The sequence below is a fragment of the Stenella coeruleoalba genome, assembly GCF_951394435.1.
Source record: "Stenella coeruleoalba genome assembly, chromosome: 7".
In the NCBI taxonomy this organism is placed as follows: Eukaryota; Metazoa; Chordata; class Mammalia; order Artiodactyla; family Delphinidae; genus Stenella; species Stenella coeruleoalba.
Genome location: NC_137153.1, coordinates 58,325,570 through 58,343,276, shown reverse-complemented (window position 1 = coordinate 58,343,276; position 17,707 = coordinate 58,325,570). Strand labels below are relative to the sequence as shown.

General features: G+C 36.0%; 2 protein-coding genes across 8 annotated transcripts in view; one reads left to right on the top strand and one right to left on the bottom strand.

The window, feature by feature from the left end:
- Positions 1-17,707, top strand: part of CCDC171 (coiled-coil domain containing 171) — a 358,505-nt gene that overhangs the window by 102,330 nt on the left and 238,468 nt on the right. For 6 of the 7 annotated variants that reach the window (XM_079927995.1, XM_079927997.1, XM_079927993.1 and 3 more), the window contains one exon: positions 15,444-15,546. In XM_079927995.1, coding sequence (XP_079784121.1) covers positions 15,444-15,546 — 103 coding nt within the window. Of the gene's footprint in view, positions 1-15,443; positions 15,558-17,707 lie in introns of those variants that run through there. The other variant, XM_079927999.1, reaches the window with a different exon arrangement.
- Positions 13,956-14,848, bottom strand: LOC307189333 (RNA-binding protein 7-like; the record flags this gene model as incomplete). Its single annotated transcript, XM_079927338.1, has 1 exon — positions 13,956-14,848. Exon 1 carries the CDS (start codon positions 14,745-14,747, stop codon positions 13,956-13,958), a length of 792 nt encoding a protein of 263 aa, XP_079783464.1. The 5' UTR covers positions 14,748-14,848.

The following is a 17,707-nucleotide window of genomic DNA, read 5'->3' as shown; positions in this document are numbered from 1 at the left end:
GATCAATGGAAAAGAATTGAGAGTACCGAAATAAACCCCTACAATTATGTTTAATTGTTTTTGAAAAGGGTGCCAAGTTAATTATATTAAAAGAGTAATATTTTTCAGCAAATGGTGCTGAAAGAACTGGGTATCCATAAGCTAGAGAATGAATTTGAACCCCTACAGAAAAGTTAAATGGTTCGTAGGCCCAAATAGAATAGCTGAAACTACAAAACTCTTAGGCAGTGATTCTTTAGGAGCCACAGCAAAAGCACAAATGACAAAAAAATAGATACAATGATACAAAAATAGATACAAATAGATACAATGTATCTACAATAGATACAATAATTCACCAAAATTAAAAACTTCTGTACTTCAAAGGATACTGTAAAGAAAGTGAAAACACAATCACAAAGTGCTAGAAAACTTTTGCAAATCAAGTGACTGATAAAGAACTTGTAGTCAGAATGTATAAATGCCTCTCACATCTTAATAATAGAGAAATAACAATTAAAATATGCTAAAAGTTTAAATGGACATTTCTTCAAAGAATATATACGAATGGCCAATAAGTATGTTAAAAGATGTTCAAAATCATTAATCAGGGATAGGCAAATCAAAACCACAATGAGATACCTCTTCACACTCATTAGCATGATTATAATTAAAAAATGGACAGTAGCAAGTTTTGGTGAACATGTGGACAAGTTGGAATCCTCACACTTTGCTGGTGGGAAGGTAAAAAATCGAAGCCCCTTTGGAAAAACATTTGGCAGGTTTTTAAAGAGTTAAACCTAGAGTGCCCATAAGACTCAGTAGTTTCACTCCTAGGTATATAACCAGGAGAAGTGAAAACATACATCCACATAAAAACCTGTACATGGATGTTCGTAGCAGCGTTATTCATAATAACCAAAAAGTGGAAACAACCCAAATGTTTTTCAACTGATGAATGGATAAAGTGTGACTTATCTGTATGATGTAATATTATTTAGCAATAAAAACAAACAAAATACTTATACATACTATAACACAGATGAACCTTGAAAATATTATTCTTTGTGAAAGAAGTCAATCATAAAAGGCTGTATTTTATGATTGCATTTATATGAAGTGTCCAGAAGAGGCAAATCTATAGAAACAGAAATAAGAATGGTGGTTGCTCAGGGGCTGGGTGTGGAAATGGGAGAATGGAGAGTGGTAGTCAATGCATATGGCATATATTTTAGTGGGGACAACAGTGTTCTAAATTTAGACTGTGGTTATGATGGCAAAATTCTGTGAATATACTAAAAACATTGAATTGCACACTTTAATTGGGTGAATTGTATGTTATGTCAATTATATCTCAGTAAAAATAAAAAATAAAGTTACCATAATTAAGAATTGATACTGACAAAATAGAGAAATCAATGAAACAGAGAGTTCAAAAATAGCTATGGATATGTATGGGAATTTAATGTGTGGTAAAGTTGCATGCATAAAGGAAAAAACTTAAGCTCTGAGGAAAAACATACTCATGTGTCTCCTCTCTCTACATGCAACGTTGCTCACACAGAACACTGGCAGTCACCAAGTGTGTGTAGATTTCCCCGCACACACCAGCTACGTGTCCTACAACTGAACTCAATTCTGACATTATGTACCTGGAGATAGTGTCAGATCCCACAAGTTAAGAATTCAGTTCCATAAGACTGCTCCCCCCTCCCCCCTTCCCTACACACACACACACACACACACACACACACACACACACACACACACACACACACACACTCTCTCTCTCTCTCTCTCTCTCTCTCTCTCTCTCTCTCTCTCTCTCTCTCTCTCTCTCTCAGAGGCCAGCTGCAAGTGTTTCTGACCACCCGGCTATAAATCGGAGGTTTCCAGAACTTCCTTCTCAGGTTCCATTAATTTGCTAAAGGGGCTCACAGAACATAGGAAAACAGTTTATTTACTAGATTGCAGGTTTGTTTGTTTTTATAAAAGTGTAACTCGGGAACGGCATAGGGCAAGGTATGTGGGAAGAGTCTCTGAGCTTCCATGCTCTCTGGATATGCCATCCTACCGGCATCTCCAGGTGTTTCCCAACCCAGAAGCTCCTGGAACCCCATTCTTCTGCGTTTTCATGGAGGCTTCATTATGTAGGCATGATTGATTAAATCACTGGTCATTGGTGATTTTACTTATTTATTTATTTATTTTTGGCTGTGTTGGGTCTTCATTGCTGTGCGCGGGCTTTCTCTAGCTGCGGTGAGCAGGGACTACTCTTTGTGTTGGTGCACGGGCTTCTCGTTGCTGTGGCTTCTCTTGTTGCAGAGTATGGGCTCTAGGCATGTGGGCTTCAGTAGTTGTGGCACACAGGCTCAGTAGTTGTGGCTCGCGGGCTTAGTTGCTCCACGGCATGTGGGATCTTCCTGGACCAGGGATCGAACCCGTGTCCCCTGCCTTGGCAGGTGGATTCTTAACCACTGCACCACCAGTGAAGCCAGCCATTGGTGACTGATTCAACCTCTAGCTTCTCTCTCCTCCCAGGAGGTTGCGGGGGGTGGAACTGAAAGTTCCAACCTTCTAGTCACATGGTTGGTTCCCCTGGCAACCAGCCCCCATCCTTAGGTTATCTAGGGTCTTTCCAAAAATCAACTCATTAACATAAAATTCAGATGTGGTTGAAAGGAATTTTGACACCCATTTCACCTTTATCACTCTGAAGATATTTTGGGAACTGGGAGCAAAACTAAAGAGTATAACAAAAGATGCCTTTATGGCTCTTATACAGGAAATTACAAGGGTTTTAGGAGCTTTGTGCCAGGAACCATGGGTGAAGATCAAATATATATTCCTTATTATAAATCACAATGTCATACAGTATGCCAAATCAATGTATAAAGATAGATTATCTCATAGTTTTTAAATAACTGGCTATACATAAGAGGAAACAATATAAGTCCCTGCCATATTGCTTATATCAAACAAATTCTAGATTGATCAGAGTCATAAAAGAGGAAGATAAAGAGGGAGGGGATACAGGTATACATATAGCTGATTTACTTCATTGTACAGCAGAAACTAACACAACATTGTAAAGCAATTTTATTCCAATAAAAAAAAAAGCCCCAAAAGAAAAAGGGAATTTAAGTGTTTTATAATCTTGGAGCAAGGAAAGTACGACACAAAAATCTAGAAGTCCCAAAGCAAATTATTGATAAATTTGATTACCTAAAAATTTTTGTTTCTAAGAATGTAGTCAGAAGGCAAATGACAAATTGGCAATAATGATTTGCAACATGTATGACAAAGTGATTGTTTCCATAATTTGCAAAGGAATGTAATAAATCACTATGGAAAATGTGGACAATGTAATATAGAAATGGGCACATGAAAAGGCAGTTCACAGAAAAAGAAATACAGGTGGCTCATAAGCATATGAAAAAATGCTTAATCTTATTTAAAATTAAAGAAATGCACAGTAAAATAAGTTGATAATGCTTACCATTGGAAGGGTATGGGGAAATAGGCACTTCTGCTATTCATGGTAGTTTACACAAGTTGGACTCTTTAGAGAGCAATTTGATAACCCTTGTCTAAAAATAGCTGTACATACCCCTTTGCCCATCAAATTTATTTCTAGGAGTTTATTGAGTAGATATAGTTGAATGTGCATGCAAAGATATAGAAGTACACACGTAAGGATGTATATTGTAGTATTGTCACTAGTAGAAAAAATGCAAATAACCTATAAATCTTAGCAGTAGGGGACTGGTTAAATTCATTTACAATGGATAAATTAATTAATCTAAACAATGGAGTGCTATGCAACTGAAAAAATGTGATGAGGAAAGGTGTTAAGAGACACACTATGAATGAAAAAATAAGTTATATACTATGATCCTATTTGAATTTAAAATTGTATGTAATATATATTTATATAAATAAAATTTTTATTATATAAAATATAGTTTTATTATATTTAAAATTTCTATAATTATAAACCAAACTCTGAATAAAACGTACCTATGAGGATTAAGTTACCTTCTCTTTTTCTCAATTGCTTGATTTTTTACTGCAAGGATAATATAGATAAACTCAAAGAATTTAATAGAATACTTAAATGTTTAATAATTAAAAGTAATGATTGGGCCTCCCTGGTGGCGCAGTGGTTGAGAGTCCGCCTGCCGATGCAGGGGACACGGGTTCGTGCCCCGGTCCGGGAAGATCCCACGTGCTGTGGAGCGGCTGGGCCCGTGAGCCATGGCCACTGGGCCTGTGCGTCTGGAGCCTGTACTCCGGAACGGGAGAGGCCACAACAGTGAGAGGCCCGCGTACTGCAAAAAATAAAAATAAAAAAAAAATAATGATTAAAAATAACTTTACAATGTATTATCACATATATATAATTGGTGCTTTATAAATACTATGTTTTTTCAGATAAACTTTGATTGGTGCCCATTGGTAATAATATATTCCATTTTGACTCTTTTACTTATTTAATCTTTTAATAACTAAAATTTGGTGTTTCTTTTTCTATGGATATAAATCTTATGTCGGTCTGTGAGTCTGTACTTTGATAATATCCAGAAATCTTCATTTGGGCCTCTTTGCTCAATTGGTCCTCATAGTGTTTCCTAACACGTTAACAATATGTATGCTTATTTGCTATGGGAAAGTGTGTTTTGTTTGTTTGTTGGCTTGTTTTATTTGCAGTTTTTCAAAAATCTAATTGAATTTTGAATTTAATAGGTACACATAATACATGATTTCGAAGATAAAACGTTATACAGTGTAAAGTAAAATTTCTTTCTTCCCAACCTTTGGCCACCAAGATTCTCTTCCCAGAGGCAACCCTAGTTATTACTTTCTTGTGATTCTATGTAGCGATTCTCTATATTTACAGATATGCACACACACACACACACACACACACATGAATTTTACACAAATAGTAAAATGGTAGCATATTAAATATACTGTTCTCTTTTCCCCCCCGATATTAACTTGTTTAATATGACGACATTAAAAAGCATGTTACTAATGATATGCTGATGCAGAAAATTTAAAGTCTGGTTTTGTTTGTTTAGTTTTACTTCCCAACTCAGAGGGCTTTCAGTTGGACATTGGATCTTTTATTTTATAGTAGAACATACCTTTTCCACCTCCTCTTTTGTTTTTAACTCCAGGATATAGCTTAGAGATCTTTCCATATTAGGATATGAAGAAGAGCTTCCTCCTTCTATTTAAAGTCATTGTGGATGAATCCTAATTGATTTAACCATCTTCTGTTGATGGCATGTTGGTAGCATGTTTAATATGATATTTAACTCTTATTTTATCTACTCAGTATTGTCTAGGTGCTGGGGATACATTGATGAGGACAAAAAATAAAAGACCATATTTTTATTGAGCTTGAATTCAATGAGATAGACATTAATAAAAGACCTACTCAAATAAATGTGGAATTACAACTCTAATAAGTGCTGAGAAGATTCTAATAGAGGGAATTGATATACTCAGGGAGTAAAAGATAGCTTTTCCAAAAAAGTGATAGTTGAACTGATGTCTAAAGACAGAATTATTAGTTTTGCATATTTTACAGATGAATTTTGTCCTGTAATATCTATATCCATTTCTTCTGTTTCTATAAGCATGCCTCTATCTCGTCAGCTTTTAAACATGCTTAAGTTTCTCACTTATTAAAAAAACCAAAACTCTTCTCCATCCCTACTCTTCTTTCCAACTACTGCCCTTTATCTCCCCTTCTCTTCTTACCAAAAAAGTGTTGTCTAAACTTCCCGTTTCCATTTACTTATCTCTCACAAAATCAAGACAAAAAAGTACAGGCTTACTCCTGCTTTGACCTGTTCTAGTCTGGGTTATAACAGATTTCATCATGGTCACCAGTGACTTCCATGTCCGGTGAACACTTGTTAGTCTCCATTTTGCTTGAATATTCTGTGACATTGGACATTGGACAGGTGACACTGAAATGTTTTTTTAATCTTGGTTTTCATGACATTATCCTCTTCTGTTTTTCTTCCTCCTTTTCTGGTCTTCTTTGCTGACTTTTTCTTTTCTAAGTATTAAATTCTGGGGTTCCTTAGTCTTTATCCAAGGCTCTTTTCTCTTCCCATCAAACAGTCTCAAGGCAAGCTTCACATATCCCTAGATGATTCCCAAGCCTATATCTGACTTCTCTTCTGAGCTTTATACCATTATGTCCAGCTGCCTCCAGTATTTTTCTACTTTATTTGTTCTTTGTTAATTCAAATATATTTAGGGTCTGTTATTTGCCAGGTATTCTACTGGTGCTGGGAGTCTCGTAAAGGTATTTTAATGAAATATGATCAAAACAGAATTTATGATTTATACTTCCTGCCAAAAACAAGCAAACAAGTAAATAAACAAACAGAAATAGCCAAAATAAGACCTTTTCTACTTCCGTCGTTCTCACTGAAGTACTGAAATACGCCCAATTCTTCTAGTCCAAAACCTTGGAATCAGTCTTTTTTTTTAAATTTATTTTTTAAATTTAATTTTGGCTGTGTTTTCTTCATTGCTGCGTGTGGGCTTTCTCTAGTTGCGGTGAGCGGGGGCTACTCTTCGTTGCCGTGCGCAGGCTTCTCATTGTGGTGGCTTCTTTTGTTGCGGAGCATGGGCTCTAGGTACACGGGCTTCAGTAGTTGTGGCTCGTGGGCTGTAGAGCATAGGCTCAGTAGTTGTGGTGCACGGGCTTAGTTGCTCTGTGGCATGTGGGATCTTCCCAGACCAGGGCTCGAACCCGTGTCCCCTGCATTGGCAGGCGGATTCTTTTTTTTTTTCTTGTATCCTTAGTGTATTGTATCTATAGATCATATTGGGAAGAATTGATATCTTAACAATATTGAGTCATTTGACCTTTGAAATGGTATATCTCTCCATTTATTTAAGCCCTTTAAAATTTCAGCAATGTTTTGAAGTTTGTAGTATACAGGTCTTGCACCCTTTTTGTCAGATTTATTCCTAGCTATATCATATTTACTTATTATAAGTGGTATTTAAAAAATTAAGTTTCTTATTATTCACTTCTACTATATAGAAATAGAATTTCAATTTTCATGTTATGTTCTACAGCATTGCTAAACTCACTTATGATTCTTATAACTTTTTGTGGATTCCACCAGATTTTCTGTATAAATTTTTCTTTTTTGTTGTTGTTTTTTTTTCACACACACACACACACACACACTGTATTTTATTTTTACAAGAGTATAAATAAACTGACACCAAGCATTGTAAATGGATGGCCATAACAAAAGCAGCAGTGATTGCAATTACCAAACACGAAACACATTCATACTGTGTCATAATATTGACATTCAGTCCAGTAACTCTCCACTGTAACAGGTCCTTTACTTTGCAGTGAAAATTGATTTGTATATTTTTTGCCTCTGAGTCCTTGTGGGATTTTTTTTTTTTAAATTCAAACAGAAAGTCACAAAAATCATAGTCATCCTCATCAGTTCACTCAGTCCCATGTAATTAATTTTTTTTTCTCATCTTGATCGTTTGTTAGCACTTTTATGAATTCATCAGTTTTCCATTAGAGTTCTAAAAATGCTTATTAATTCAGTTCAGCAGTATAGTCAGTTACCAGAAACCTGTACTTGTCAGAGTCTTTTCCATGAATTCCTTGAAGATGAAACCCTTTTATAGGAACATTTTTGCAAAAGCATCAGAGTACACCCAGAATTGTCTGTAAATGACAGAAGACGTAAAAATGACCACGGTTAAAGATTTGATGCAAGTTCATAATAATGCAATTGACAAGGAAATTTAGTTATTTCTGAGATACACATTTTAAAGTAATAACTAGAATTATGACTTATAACATTATACCACAACATATAAGATTTTTAGACATTTTATGTAATGTCTGAAACATTTATATTAACATATTTCCATACAAATAACCCAAAGAAAGTTTAGTATTAGTTGTTTTTTGTTTGTTTGTTTTTTTATACTGCAGGTTCTTATTAGTCATCAATTTTATACACATCAGTGTATACATGTCAATCCCAATTTGCCAATCAGCACACCACCATCCCCACCCCACCGCAGTTTTCCCCCCTTGGTGTCCATACGTTTGTTCTCTACATCTGTGTCTCAACTTCTGCCCTGCAAACCGGTTCATCTGTACCATTTTTCTAGGTTCCACATAAATGCATTAATATACGGTATTTGTTTTTCTCTATCTGACTGACTTCACTCTGTATGACAGTCTCTAGATCCATCCACATCTCAACAAATGACTCAATTTTGTTCCTTTTTATGGCTGAATAATACTCCATTGTATATATGTACCACAACTTCTTTATCCATTCCTCTATCGATGGGCATTTAGGTTGCTTCCATGACCTGGCTATTGTAAATAGTGCTGCAATGAACATTGGGGTGCATGTGTCTTTTTGAATTATGGTTTTCTCTGGGTATATGCCCAGTAGTGGGATTGCTGGATCATATGGTAATTCTATTTTTAGTTTTTTAAGGAACCTCCATACTGTTCTCCATAGTGGCTGTATCCATTTACATTCCCACCAACAGTGCAAGAGGGTTCCCTTTTCTCCACACCCTCTCCAGCATTTGTTGTTTGTAGATTTTCTGATGATGCCCATTCTGCTGGTGTGAGGTGGTACCTCACTGTAGTTTTGATTTGCATTTCTCTAATAATTAGTGATGTTGAGCAGCTTTTCATGTGCTTCTTGGCCATATGTATGTCTTCTTTGGAGAAATGTCTATTTAGGTCTTCTTCCCATTTTTGGATTGGGTTGTTTGTTTCTTTAATATTGAGCTGCATGAGCTGTTTATATATTTTGGAGATTAATCCTTTGTCCGTTGATTCGTTTGCAAATATTTTCTCCCATTCTGAGGGTTGTCTTTTTGTCTTGTTTATGGTTTCCTTTGCTGTGCAAAAGCTTTGAAGCTTCATTAGGTTCCATTTGTTTATTTTTGTTTTTATTTCCATTACTCTAGGAGGAGGATCAAAAAAGATCTTGCTGTGGTTTATGTCAAAGAGTGTTCTTCCTATGTTTTCCTCTAAGAGTTTTATAGTGTCTGGTCTTACATTTAGGTCTCTAATCCATTTTCAGTTTATTTTTGTGTATGGTGTTAGGGAGTGTTCTAATTTCATTCTTTCACATGTAGCTGTCCAGTTTTCCCAGCACCACTTATTGAAGAGGCTGTCTTTTCTCCATTGTATATCTTTGCCTACTTGGTCATAGATCAGTTGACCATAGGTGCGTGGATTTATCTCTGGGCTTTCTATCTTGTTCCATTGATCTATGTTTCTGTTTTTGTGCCAGTACCTTATTGTCTTGGTGACTGTAGCTTTGTAGTACAGTCTGAAGTCAGGGAGTCTGATTCCTCCAGCTCCGTTTTTTTCCCTCAAGACTGCTTTGGCTATTCGGGTTTTTTTGCGTCTCCATACAAATTTTAAGATGATTTGTTTTAGTTCCGTAAAAAATGCCATTGGTAACTTGATAGGGATTGCATTGAATCTGTAGATTGCTTTGGGTAGTATAGTCATTTTCACAATATTGATTCTTTCAATCCAAGAACATGGTATATCTCTCCATCTGTTGGTATCATCTTTAATTTCTTTCATCAGTGTCTTATAGTTTTCTGCATACAGCTCTTTTGTCTCCCTAGGTAGGTTTATTCCTAGGTATTTTATTCTTTTTGTCGCAATGGTAAATAGGAGTTTTTCCATACTTTCTCTTTCAGATTTTTCATCCTTAGTGTATAGGAATGCAAGAGACTTCTGTGCATTAATTTTGTTTCCTGCAACTTTACCAAATTCATTGATTAGCTCTAGTAATTTTCTAGTGGCATTTTTAGGATTCTCTATATATAGTATCATGTCATCTGCAAACAGTGACAGTTTTACCTCTTCTTTTCCAATTTGTATTCCTTTTATTTCTTTTTCTTCTCTGATTGCCATGGCTAGGACTTCCAAAGCTATGTTGAATAATAGTGGTGCAAGTGGACGTCCTTGTCTTGTTCCTGATCTTAGAGGAAATGCTTTCAGTTTTTCACCATTGAGAATGATGTTTGCTGTGGCTTTGTCGTATATGGCCTTTATTATGTTGAGGTAGGTTCCCTCTATGCCCACATTCTGGAGAGTTTTTATCATAAGCGTGTTGAATTTTGTCAAAAGCTTTTTCTGCATCTATTGAGATGATCATATGGTTTTTATTCTTCAATTTGTTAATATGGTGTATCACATTGATTGATTTGCATATATTGAAGAATCCTTGCATCGCAGGGATAAATCCCACTTGATCATGGTGTATGATCCTTTTAATGTGTTGTTGGATTCTGTTGCTAGTATTTTGTAGAGGATTTTTGCATCTATATTTATCAGTGATATTGGTCTGTAATTTTCTTTTTTTGTAGTACCTTTGTCTGGTTTTGGTATCAGGGTGATGGTGGACTCATAGAATGAGTTTGGGAGTGTTCCTTCCTCCTTTTTTGGAAGAGTTTGAGAAGGATGGGTGTTAGCTCTTCTCTAAATGTTTGATAGAATTCACCTGTGACGCCATCTGGTCCTGGACTTTTGTTTGTTGGAAGATTTTTAATCACAGTTTCAATTTCAGTACTTGTGATTGGTCTGTTCATATTTTCTCTTTCTTCCTGGTTCAGTCTTGGAAGGTTATACCTTTCTAAGAATTTGTCCATTTCTTCCAGGTTGTCCATTTTACTGGCATAGAGTTGCTTGTAGTAGTCTCTTAGGATACTTTGTATTTTTGCACTGTCTGTTATAACTTCTTCTTTTTCATTTCTAATTTTATTGATTTGAGTCCTCTCCCTCTTTTTCTGATGAGTCTGGCTAATGGTTTATCAATTTTGTTTATCTTCTCAAAGAACCAGCTTTTAGTTTTATTGATCTTTGCTATTGTTTCCTTTGTTTCTATTTCATTTCTTTCTGCTGCTCTGATATTTATGATTTCTATCCTTCTACTAACTTTGGGTTTTGTTTGTTCTTCTTTCTCTAGTTTCTTTAGGTGTAAGGTTAGATTGTTTACTTGAGATTTTTCTTGTTTCTTGAGGTAGGCTTGTATAGCTATAAACTTCCCTCTTAGAACTGCTTTTGCTGCATCCCATAGGTTTTTGATCGTCATGTTTTCGTTGTCATATGTCTCTAGGTATTTTTTGATTTCCTCTTTGATTTCTTCAGTGATCTCTTGGTTGTTTAGTAATGTATTGTTTAGCCTCCATGTGTTTGTGTTTTTTACGTTTTTTTCCCTGTAATTCATTTCTAATCTCATAGCGTTGTGGTCAGAAAAGATGCTTGATATGATTTCAATTTTCTTAAATTTACTGAGCCTTGATTTGTCACCCAGTATGTGATCTATCCTGGAGAATGTTCCATGCGCACTTGAGAAGAAAGTGTAATCTGCTGTTTTTGTATGGAATGTCCTATAAATATCAATTTAATCTATCTGTTCTGTTGTGTGATTTAAAGCTTCTGTTTCCTTGTTTATTTCCATTTTGGATGATCTGTCCATTGGTGTAAGTGAGGTGTTAAAGTCCCCCACTATTATTGTTTTACTGTTGATTTCCTCTTTTATAGCTGTTAGCAGTTGCCTTATGTTTTGAGGTGCTGCTATGTTGGGTGCATATATATATATATTTATAATTGTTATATCTTCTTCTTGGATTGATCCCTTCATCATTATGTAGTGTCCTTCCTTGTCTCTTGTAACATTCTTTATTTTAAATCTATTTTATCTGATATGAGTATAGCTACTCCAGCTTTCTTTTGATTTCCATTTGCATGGAATATCTTTTTCCATCCCCTCACTTTCAGTCTGTATAAGTCCCTAGGTCTGAAGTGGTCTCTTGTAGACAGCATATATATGGTTCTTGTTTTTGTATCCATTCAGCAAGCCTGTGTCTTTTGGTTGGAGCAGTGAATCCATTCATGTTTAAGGTAATTATCGATATGTATGTTCCTATTACCATTTTCTTAATTGTTTTGGGTTTGTTTTTGTAGATCCTTTTCTTCTCTTGTGTTTCCCACTTAGAGAAGTTCCTTTAGCATTTGTTGTAGAGCTGGTTTGGAGGTGCTGAATTCTCTTAGCTTTTGCTTGTCTGTAAAGCCTTTGATTTCTCCATCGAATCTGAATGAGATCCTTGCCGGGTAGAGTAATCTTGGTTGTAAGTTATTCCCTTTCATCACTTTAAGCATATCATGACACTCCCTTCTGGCTTGTAGAGTTTCTGCTGAGAAATCAGCTGTTAACCTTATGGGAGTTCCCTTGTATGTTATTTTCCATTTTTCCCTTGCTGCTTTCAATAATTTTTCTTCATCTTACTTTTTGCCAATTTGATTACTATGTGTCTCAGCATGTTTCTCCTTGGGTTTATCCTGTATGGGACTTGCTGCACTTCCTAGACTTGGGTTGCTATTTCCTTTCCCATGTTAGAGAAGTTTTTGACTATAATCTCTTCAAATATTTTCTCTGGTCCTTTCTCTCTCTTTTCTCCTTCTGGGACCCTTATAATGCAAATGTTGTTGCGTTTAATGTTGTCCCAGAAGTCTCTTAAACTGTCCTCATTTCTTTTCATTCTTTTTTCTTTATTCTGTTCTGCAGCAGTGAATCCCACCATTCTGTCTTCCAGGTCACTTATCCATTCTTCTGCCTCAGTTGTTCTTCTATTGATTCCTTCTAGTGTAGTTTTCATTTCAGTTATTGTATTGTTCATCTCTGTTTGTTTGTTCTTTAATCCTTCTAGGTCTTTGTTAAACATTTCGTACATCTCGATTTTTGCCTCCACTCTTTTTCCGAGGTCCTGGCAGGCGGATTCTTAACCACTGAGCCACCAGGGAAGCCCAGGATGAATTTTTATAAACAAGATCTACAATGAAAGGGAAACGGCATCTGATACATAAAAGTTTTGTTAAACAAGATTTAAAAATTTTTAAATCAAAGTGTTTTAGACTAAATTCTTTCAAATGTTCAAACGAAAACAAAAAGCAACCTGTACAGTCTCCATAATAAAATGTGTCCTTGTACACTTGTCCTGGGTGCTTTGAAAATGTCATAATTTTAGAAATTTGAGTGATAGAGGCAGCACTTAAAGGTTTCGTGAACCTTTTTTTCCCAAAAAAGAATACTTTCGATAAAACACTTTACCATTTTATCTGACTATGCATTTACATTGTTGTTCTTCCAGAAAAAGATTTACATTAACACTGTATTTTTACTGTAAAAAAATACATTTAGAGATATTTAACTTCCTGAGTGACTTCAGTCATACATCGAACATGATTTAATGAGCAAATTCTAAAATTTTATAATGAAATAGCAAGTGTATGTAGATGTATACCTGTATGCTCACTTACGATAAAACTCAAAATCATGTCACAGAATTTACACTTAAGTTCTCTAAGAAGTTAAATAATATGATTTATCCCCAAACTTGACCAAAAGGTTTTCTCAAATGTTAGTAAAATGCATCACTGAATTTACATTTTCTCATTTAGTAACAAAATACTGAGTCATTTCAGGCTGTCAATTTGAATGTTTTCCATTATATACACCAAAAATCTGATTCCCTAACAAGAAACTTCTTGCAATACAAAAGGATAACAGATAATTAAAATATTTGCTTCATAATACAACTTATCAGTATAATACATCCGTTCCTCAATTGTCTAAAATGATTAGGAATTGTAGCACTTTCTTTTGCATAAAACCCTTTCCTCTTCTTAAAACCCTGAGGTGAAAGGTTATTAATGTAATAAAACGAGAACCACAGTTCTTCTCATTTCTGTATTGGACTGCAGTTAGGTTTAAAAAATTTTATAAAGAAATGTGGCAACTTGTAAAGCTGCTCTATAGAGTTTTTTTTAAGAAAACATTCCCAGAAACAACTTAACAAAAAGGGCCTATAAAGACCCTATGAAAACATCCCTTTAACACTTGTTAGTGTCAAGATGAGCGCCATTTTCCATCTCTACCACTGTCTCTTCTGTTATCATAGTCATGGCTCCAGCCATCGTGATTTCTCTCTTCATAGAAATCATCTCTGTTTCCTCTGTAATGGTGGTTGGACCCGTGATCAGTGTAAAGCTGTTCATGGCAATAATGTCTATCCACTATGTAGGGATGAGAATTCTCTCTGACTTTTTGCCATGATAATGGTGTATCTTGGCGCCACTGGGAGGTTGAAGACTGGTTAAAAGTATGATTATGTGACTGAACTGATGGGGAAAATCCTGATTGATCCAGATGTGGAGAACCAAATTTCCCTCCATATGACATCTGTCTCAAAATACTGTTCATCACTGCTTGTCTCTGAAAATTTTCTGAAGAAGAAAAAGACCTTTGAATTATCGGTGCTGATGGAGTCATGTTATCCACTGTCCTTTCATACCTGCTAGGAGATGTGGAAGTAGGGCTTGAACTTCCAACATGATGCTGGGGATATGACAAACTGACCTCCTGTGAGGCAAGGCTACTTCCTGATCTAAACTGAAGTTTGATGGGCCTTCCAAAAAGTTTGATTCCATTAAGCAGATTTATGGCATAAGGAACAGATACTTCATGTTTGAAATTCACAAATGCAAACTGCTTTGGTTTACCATCCTTATCTTTTGGAATTTTCACTTTTATTACTGGCCCAGCCTGGTAGAAAAGCTGGAAAAGCTGCTCCTCTGTCACTTTCGTTTCAAGGTTGCCCACAAAGACAGTACCATCTGCTTCGGCTGCCACCGCCCCCATCTCAGCATCGTCCTCTCCCAAAAAAGTGGGGTCAGTCTTGACTCCTCATTTTATCTGAGCACTTCTCCAATCTCATCTAATCCAGTCCAATCCAATCCAATCCAGTCAATGTCATCTAACCCGGTGCAGCGCTACCAAGGTTGGCCATTCCACCTTCTAAGTATACACCCCCCCCAACATCCTTCAGTGCATACACCCCGCACCCCTTTTGCTCTGCTAAAACCCTAATCTAAGCTGCCATCACCTCTTGGGTAAACTGCTGCAGTTCCTTCTAACTGCTCATACTGCATTCACTTTTGAACACCATCTGGCAATTTGCTACGTGACTGCAAGCGTGATCTTTTAAAGTTTTCCTTAATTTCTCTGTGTCTCTGTTTCCTTATCTGTAAAATTGGGATAATGATAGCCCTTCCCTCATAGATTCATTGTGAGGATAAAAAGAATTATTATGTTAAAATACTGAGAATAGTGCCAGGCACTAAGACCTCATTAAACTGTTATTGAGACCTTACACAGTGTTGCATTAAGCCAAGTAAAAGGTATGATTACGACAGAAAGAAGTTTATTAATAATAGATTTGAATGGAGTAATTATTAGCTTGTTTATACTTAATTGTGCTATATGTGTTCACATAAAAAATCTGCAACTCTTATAATGCGTGACCTTATTATGTGTAATTTTTTTCTTAATTAAAAGGCTAAGAAGCACCAGGCTTTTCTGGTAGAGACATGTGAAAATAACGTGAAAGAGTTGGAATCAATCTTGGACAGCTTTTCTGTGTCTGGCCAGTGGACATCAGGTTAGTTGAAGGTATGAAATGACAGATGCATCTGTCAATGTTCCAAAGTCACTGCATTTTGGGAATTCTGCAGATGCCTCTTATAGTCCCTCATCTCAACATGTTTTGATTTGATGACATGATAAGAGCAGTTCTCACAGCAGTCAGTTGGCCTAGCTGGCTAAGAAAGGGTGACGGACTGTGGACCTGCTGTTGTCCTCCCAGAACTTGATTTACAAGTGTTGGTGTCTGTATGATTGGACAGACAAGGGCTCACTTGCTGTGTTCTGAATCCAACTGAGAAAAAAGTCCTTACAGTATACCTGCAAGGGGAACAGATGTTTCCATCAAACTGAGCCAAATTCTGAGCAACCTTCAGCAACTTAAAGGTCATGCATTCAAAAGGTTATGTAGGACACAGGCTGTAACGCAGTGCATATTCTACACTATTGCTTTCTAGGCTGGTTTTCTCCTTGATTCCCTACTACCGTATACATACTCTCCAGATAAAAGTGCTTAGGTAAAATGTTTTGGTTTTAGTATTAGCCCACTTAATATGATAAAGAACTGTAAAGATTGTATATTGGTTAGGCATATTTTGGGAACTAGGAAAAGCATTAGTTGGCTAATGAGTTCCGTCCATTCCATGATTTCTACTTCCTTAATTTTTTTGTGTGTATGCCATTATGTGTGCTATAGTAGCTTTGACTTAAATACTTCCACTTTTCTACCTGTTTTCTTTTGCCATACTGTCAACCTCAAATTATTTAGTTGCTTTCTAACTCAGTTATATTTTTCAAAAAAGCATATAAAATTAAATTCCTTACACCTTAAAATAGCTTGAAGACTCTGTTTTTCTAAAGGAATCAAACAGATATTTGGCAAATGAGTTCTTTAGGAAACACTTAAGTTCAGGAAAGTTTGTTGTCCTCAAAAAAGCAGAAAGATATGAACAAGGCCTATTTTCACATTATGGATCTGCAGATTTCTGTTGGTGAACCATTAGAAATTTAGTGTGATTTGCTATTATCTATTTTTAACTTTGTTTTTATTTAAACATTTTCTAAAAGCATTAGTGTTTCATGGTTTGTTACTGTGGAAAAATCAAGGTGTATACAAGTGACATAAAAATATAGATATCCACTTTTTAATTGTATTTGCTAAATAAAGCTTTGGAGTATAAAATTTTCTTTTGCAGTGGTATTGTTTTATTATTGAGATTTATCATTGTTTAATGGTTTTAGGATCTTTAAAAGTTGTTAAATTATTATCATAGCATATCTTAATGCTTCAATATTCAGAGCTGAATTAGAAAAGCTAAGAATAATGAGGTCATGTCTCCTTTGAGGTTTAAAATTAGTTGATAATAAAGCAACTCATTAGTTATTACTAAACCTATAGAAAAAGAATTATCTGCAGTGGAAGTGCAGAGTCTTAACCATTGGACTGCCAGGGAAGTCCTAGTAACAATCCTTTTTGAATGTCCTAGTTTCCCATATATATATGCACATCCTATATATTACAGAGAAAGTGTTCCTGGGAAAGGGACTGTGTGCTGAATTAGTGATTTTTGTACTGTTATAGTGGTCTTTGTTTCCATATTGTGCTGGTTATTCACTTTTTACTTGCCCTAGAATCATTCTCCTAAGGTCTCTGTTTTGCCTTGTAGAGGCTGACCTCTGTGGACTGCATGATCTGGGCTCCTTTGCCCTCTGGCTTTGGGGTTGGATTTGGACAGTGGGTGCACCAGCAGGAGATTAAGAGGGTGGAGGAAGAAAGGAAAGCAGAGAAAGTCAGGGTGTTTATTTCCCCTGCTCCCTCTGCTCCAGTGCATTCCTGGCAGTGGTTTCCTTTTTGGCAGCTACAGCTTCTGTCAAGTTGAGTCCTCTTCCCGTAGCTGTGGCTTGTGTTGGACTATGGTAACAATGTTCCTTCCAGTTGACCCCCCTAAGCCATGGTACTGGTTTTCCAGTCTTGCTGGTTCTTGGTGCCTCATCGTATCTTTTTGGTTCTCTTAACCTGTTCACATTTCCGTAAATATCTTCATTAAATTTTCTTCCAGTGAATTCTTCTGAGTATGCCATTTCTTCCTGCTGATACCCTGACTCAGTCACATACCTGCTTCAGACTTGATTTTATTTTTGCTCTTGGCTTCCGTGAAATAGCCCTGTATAACTATAAT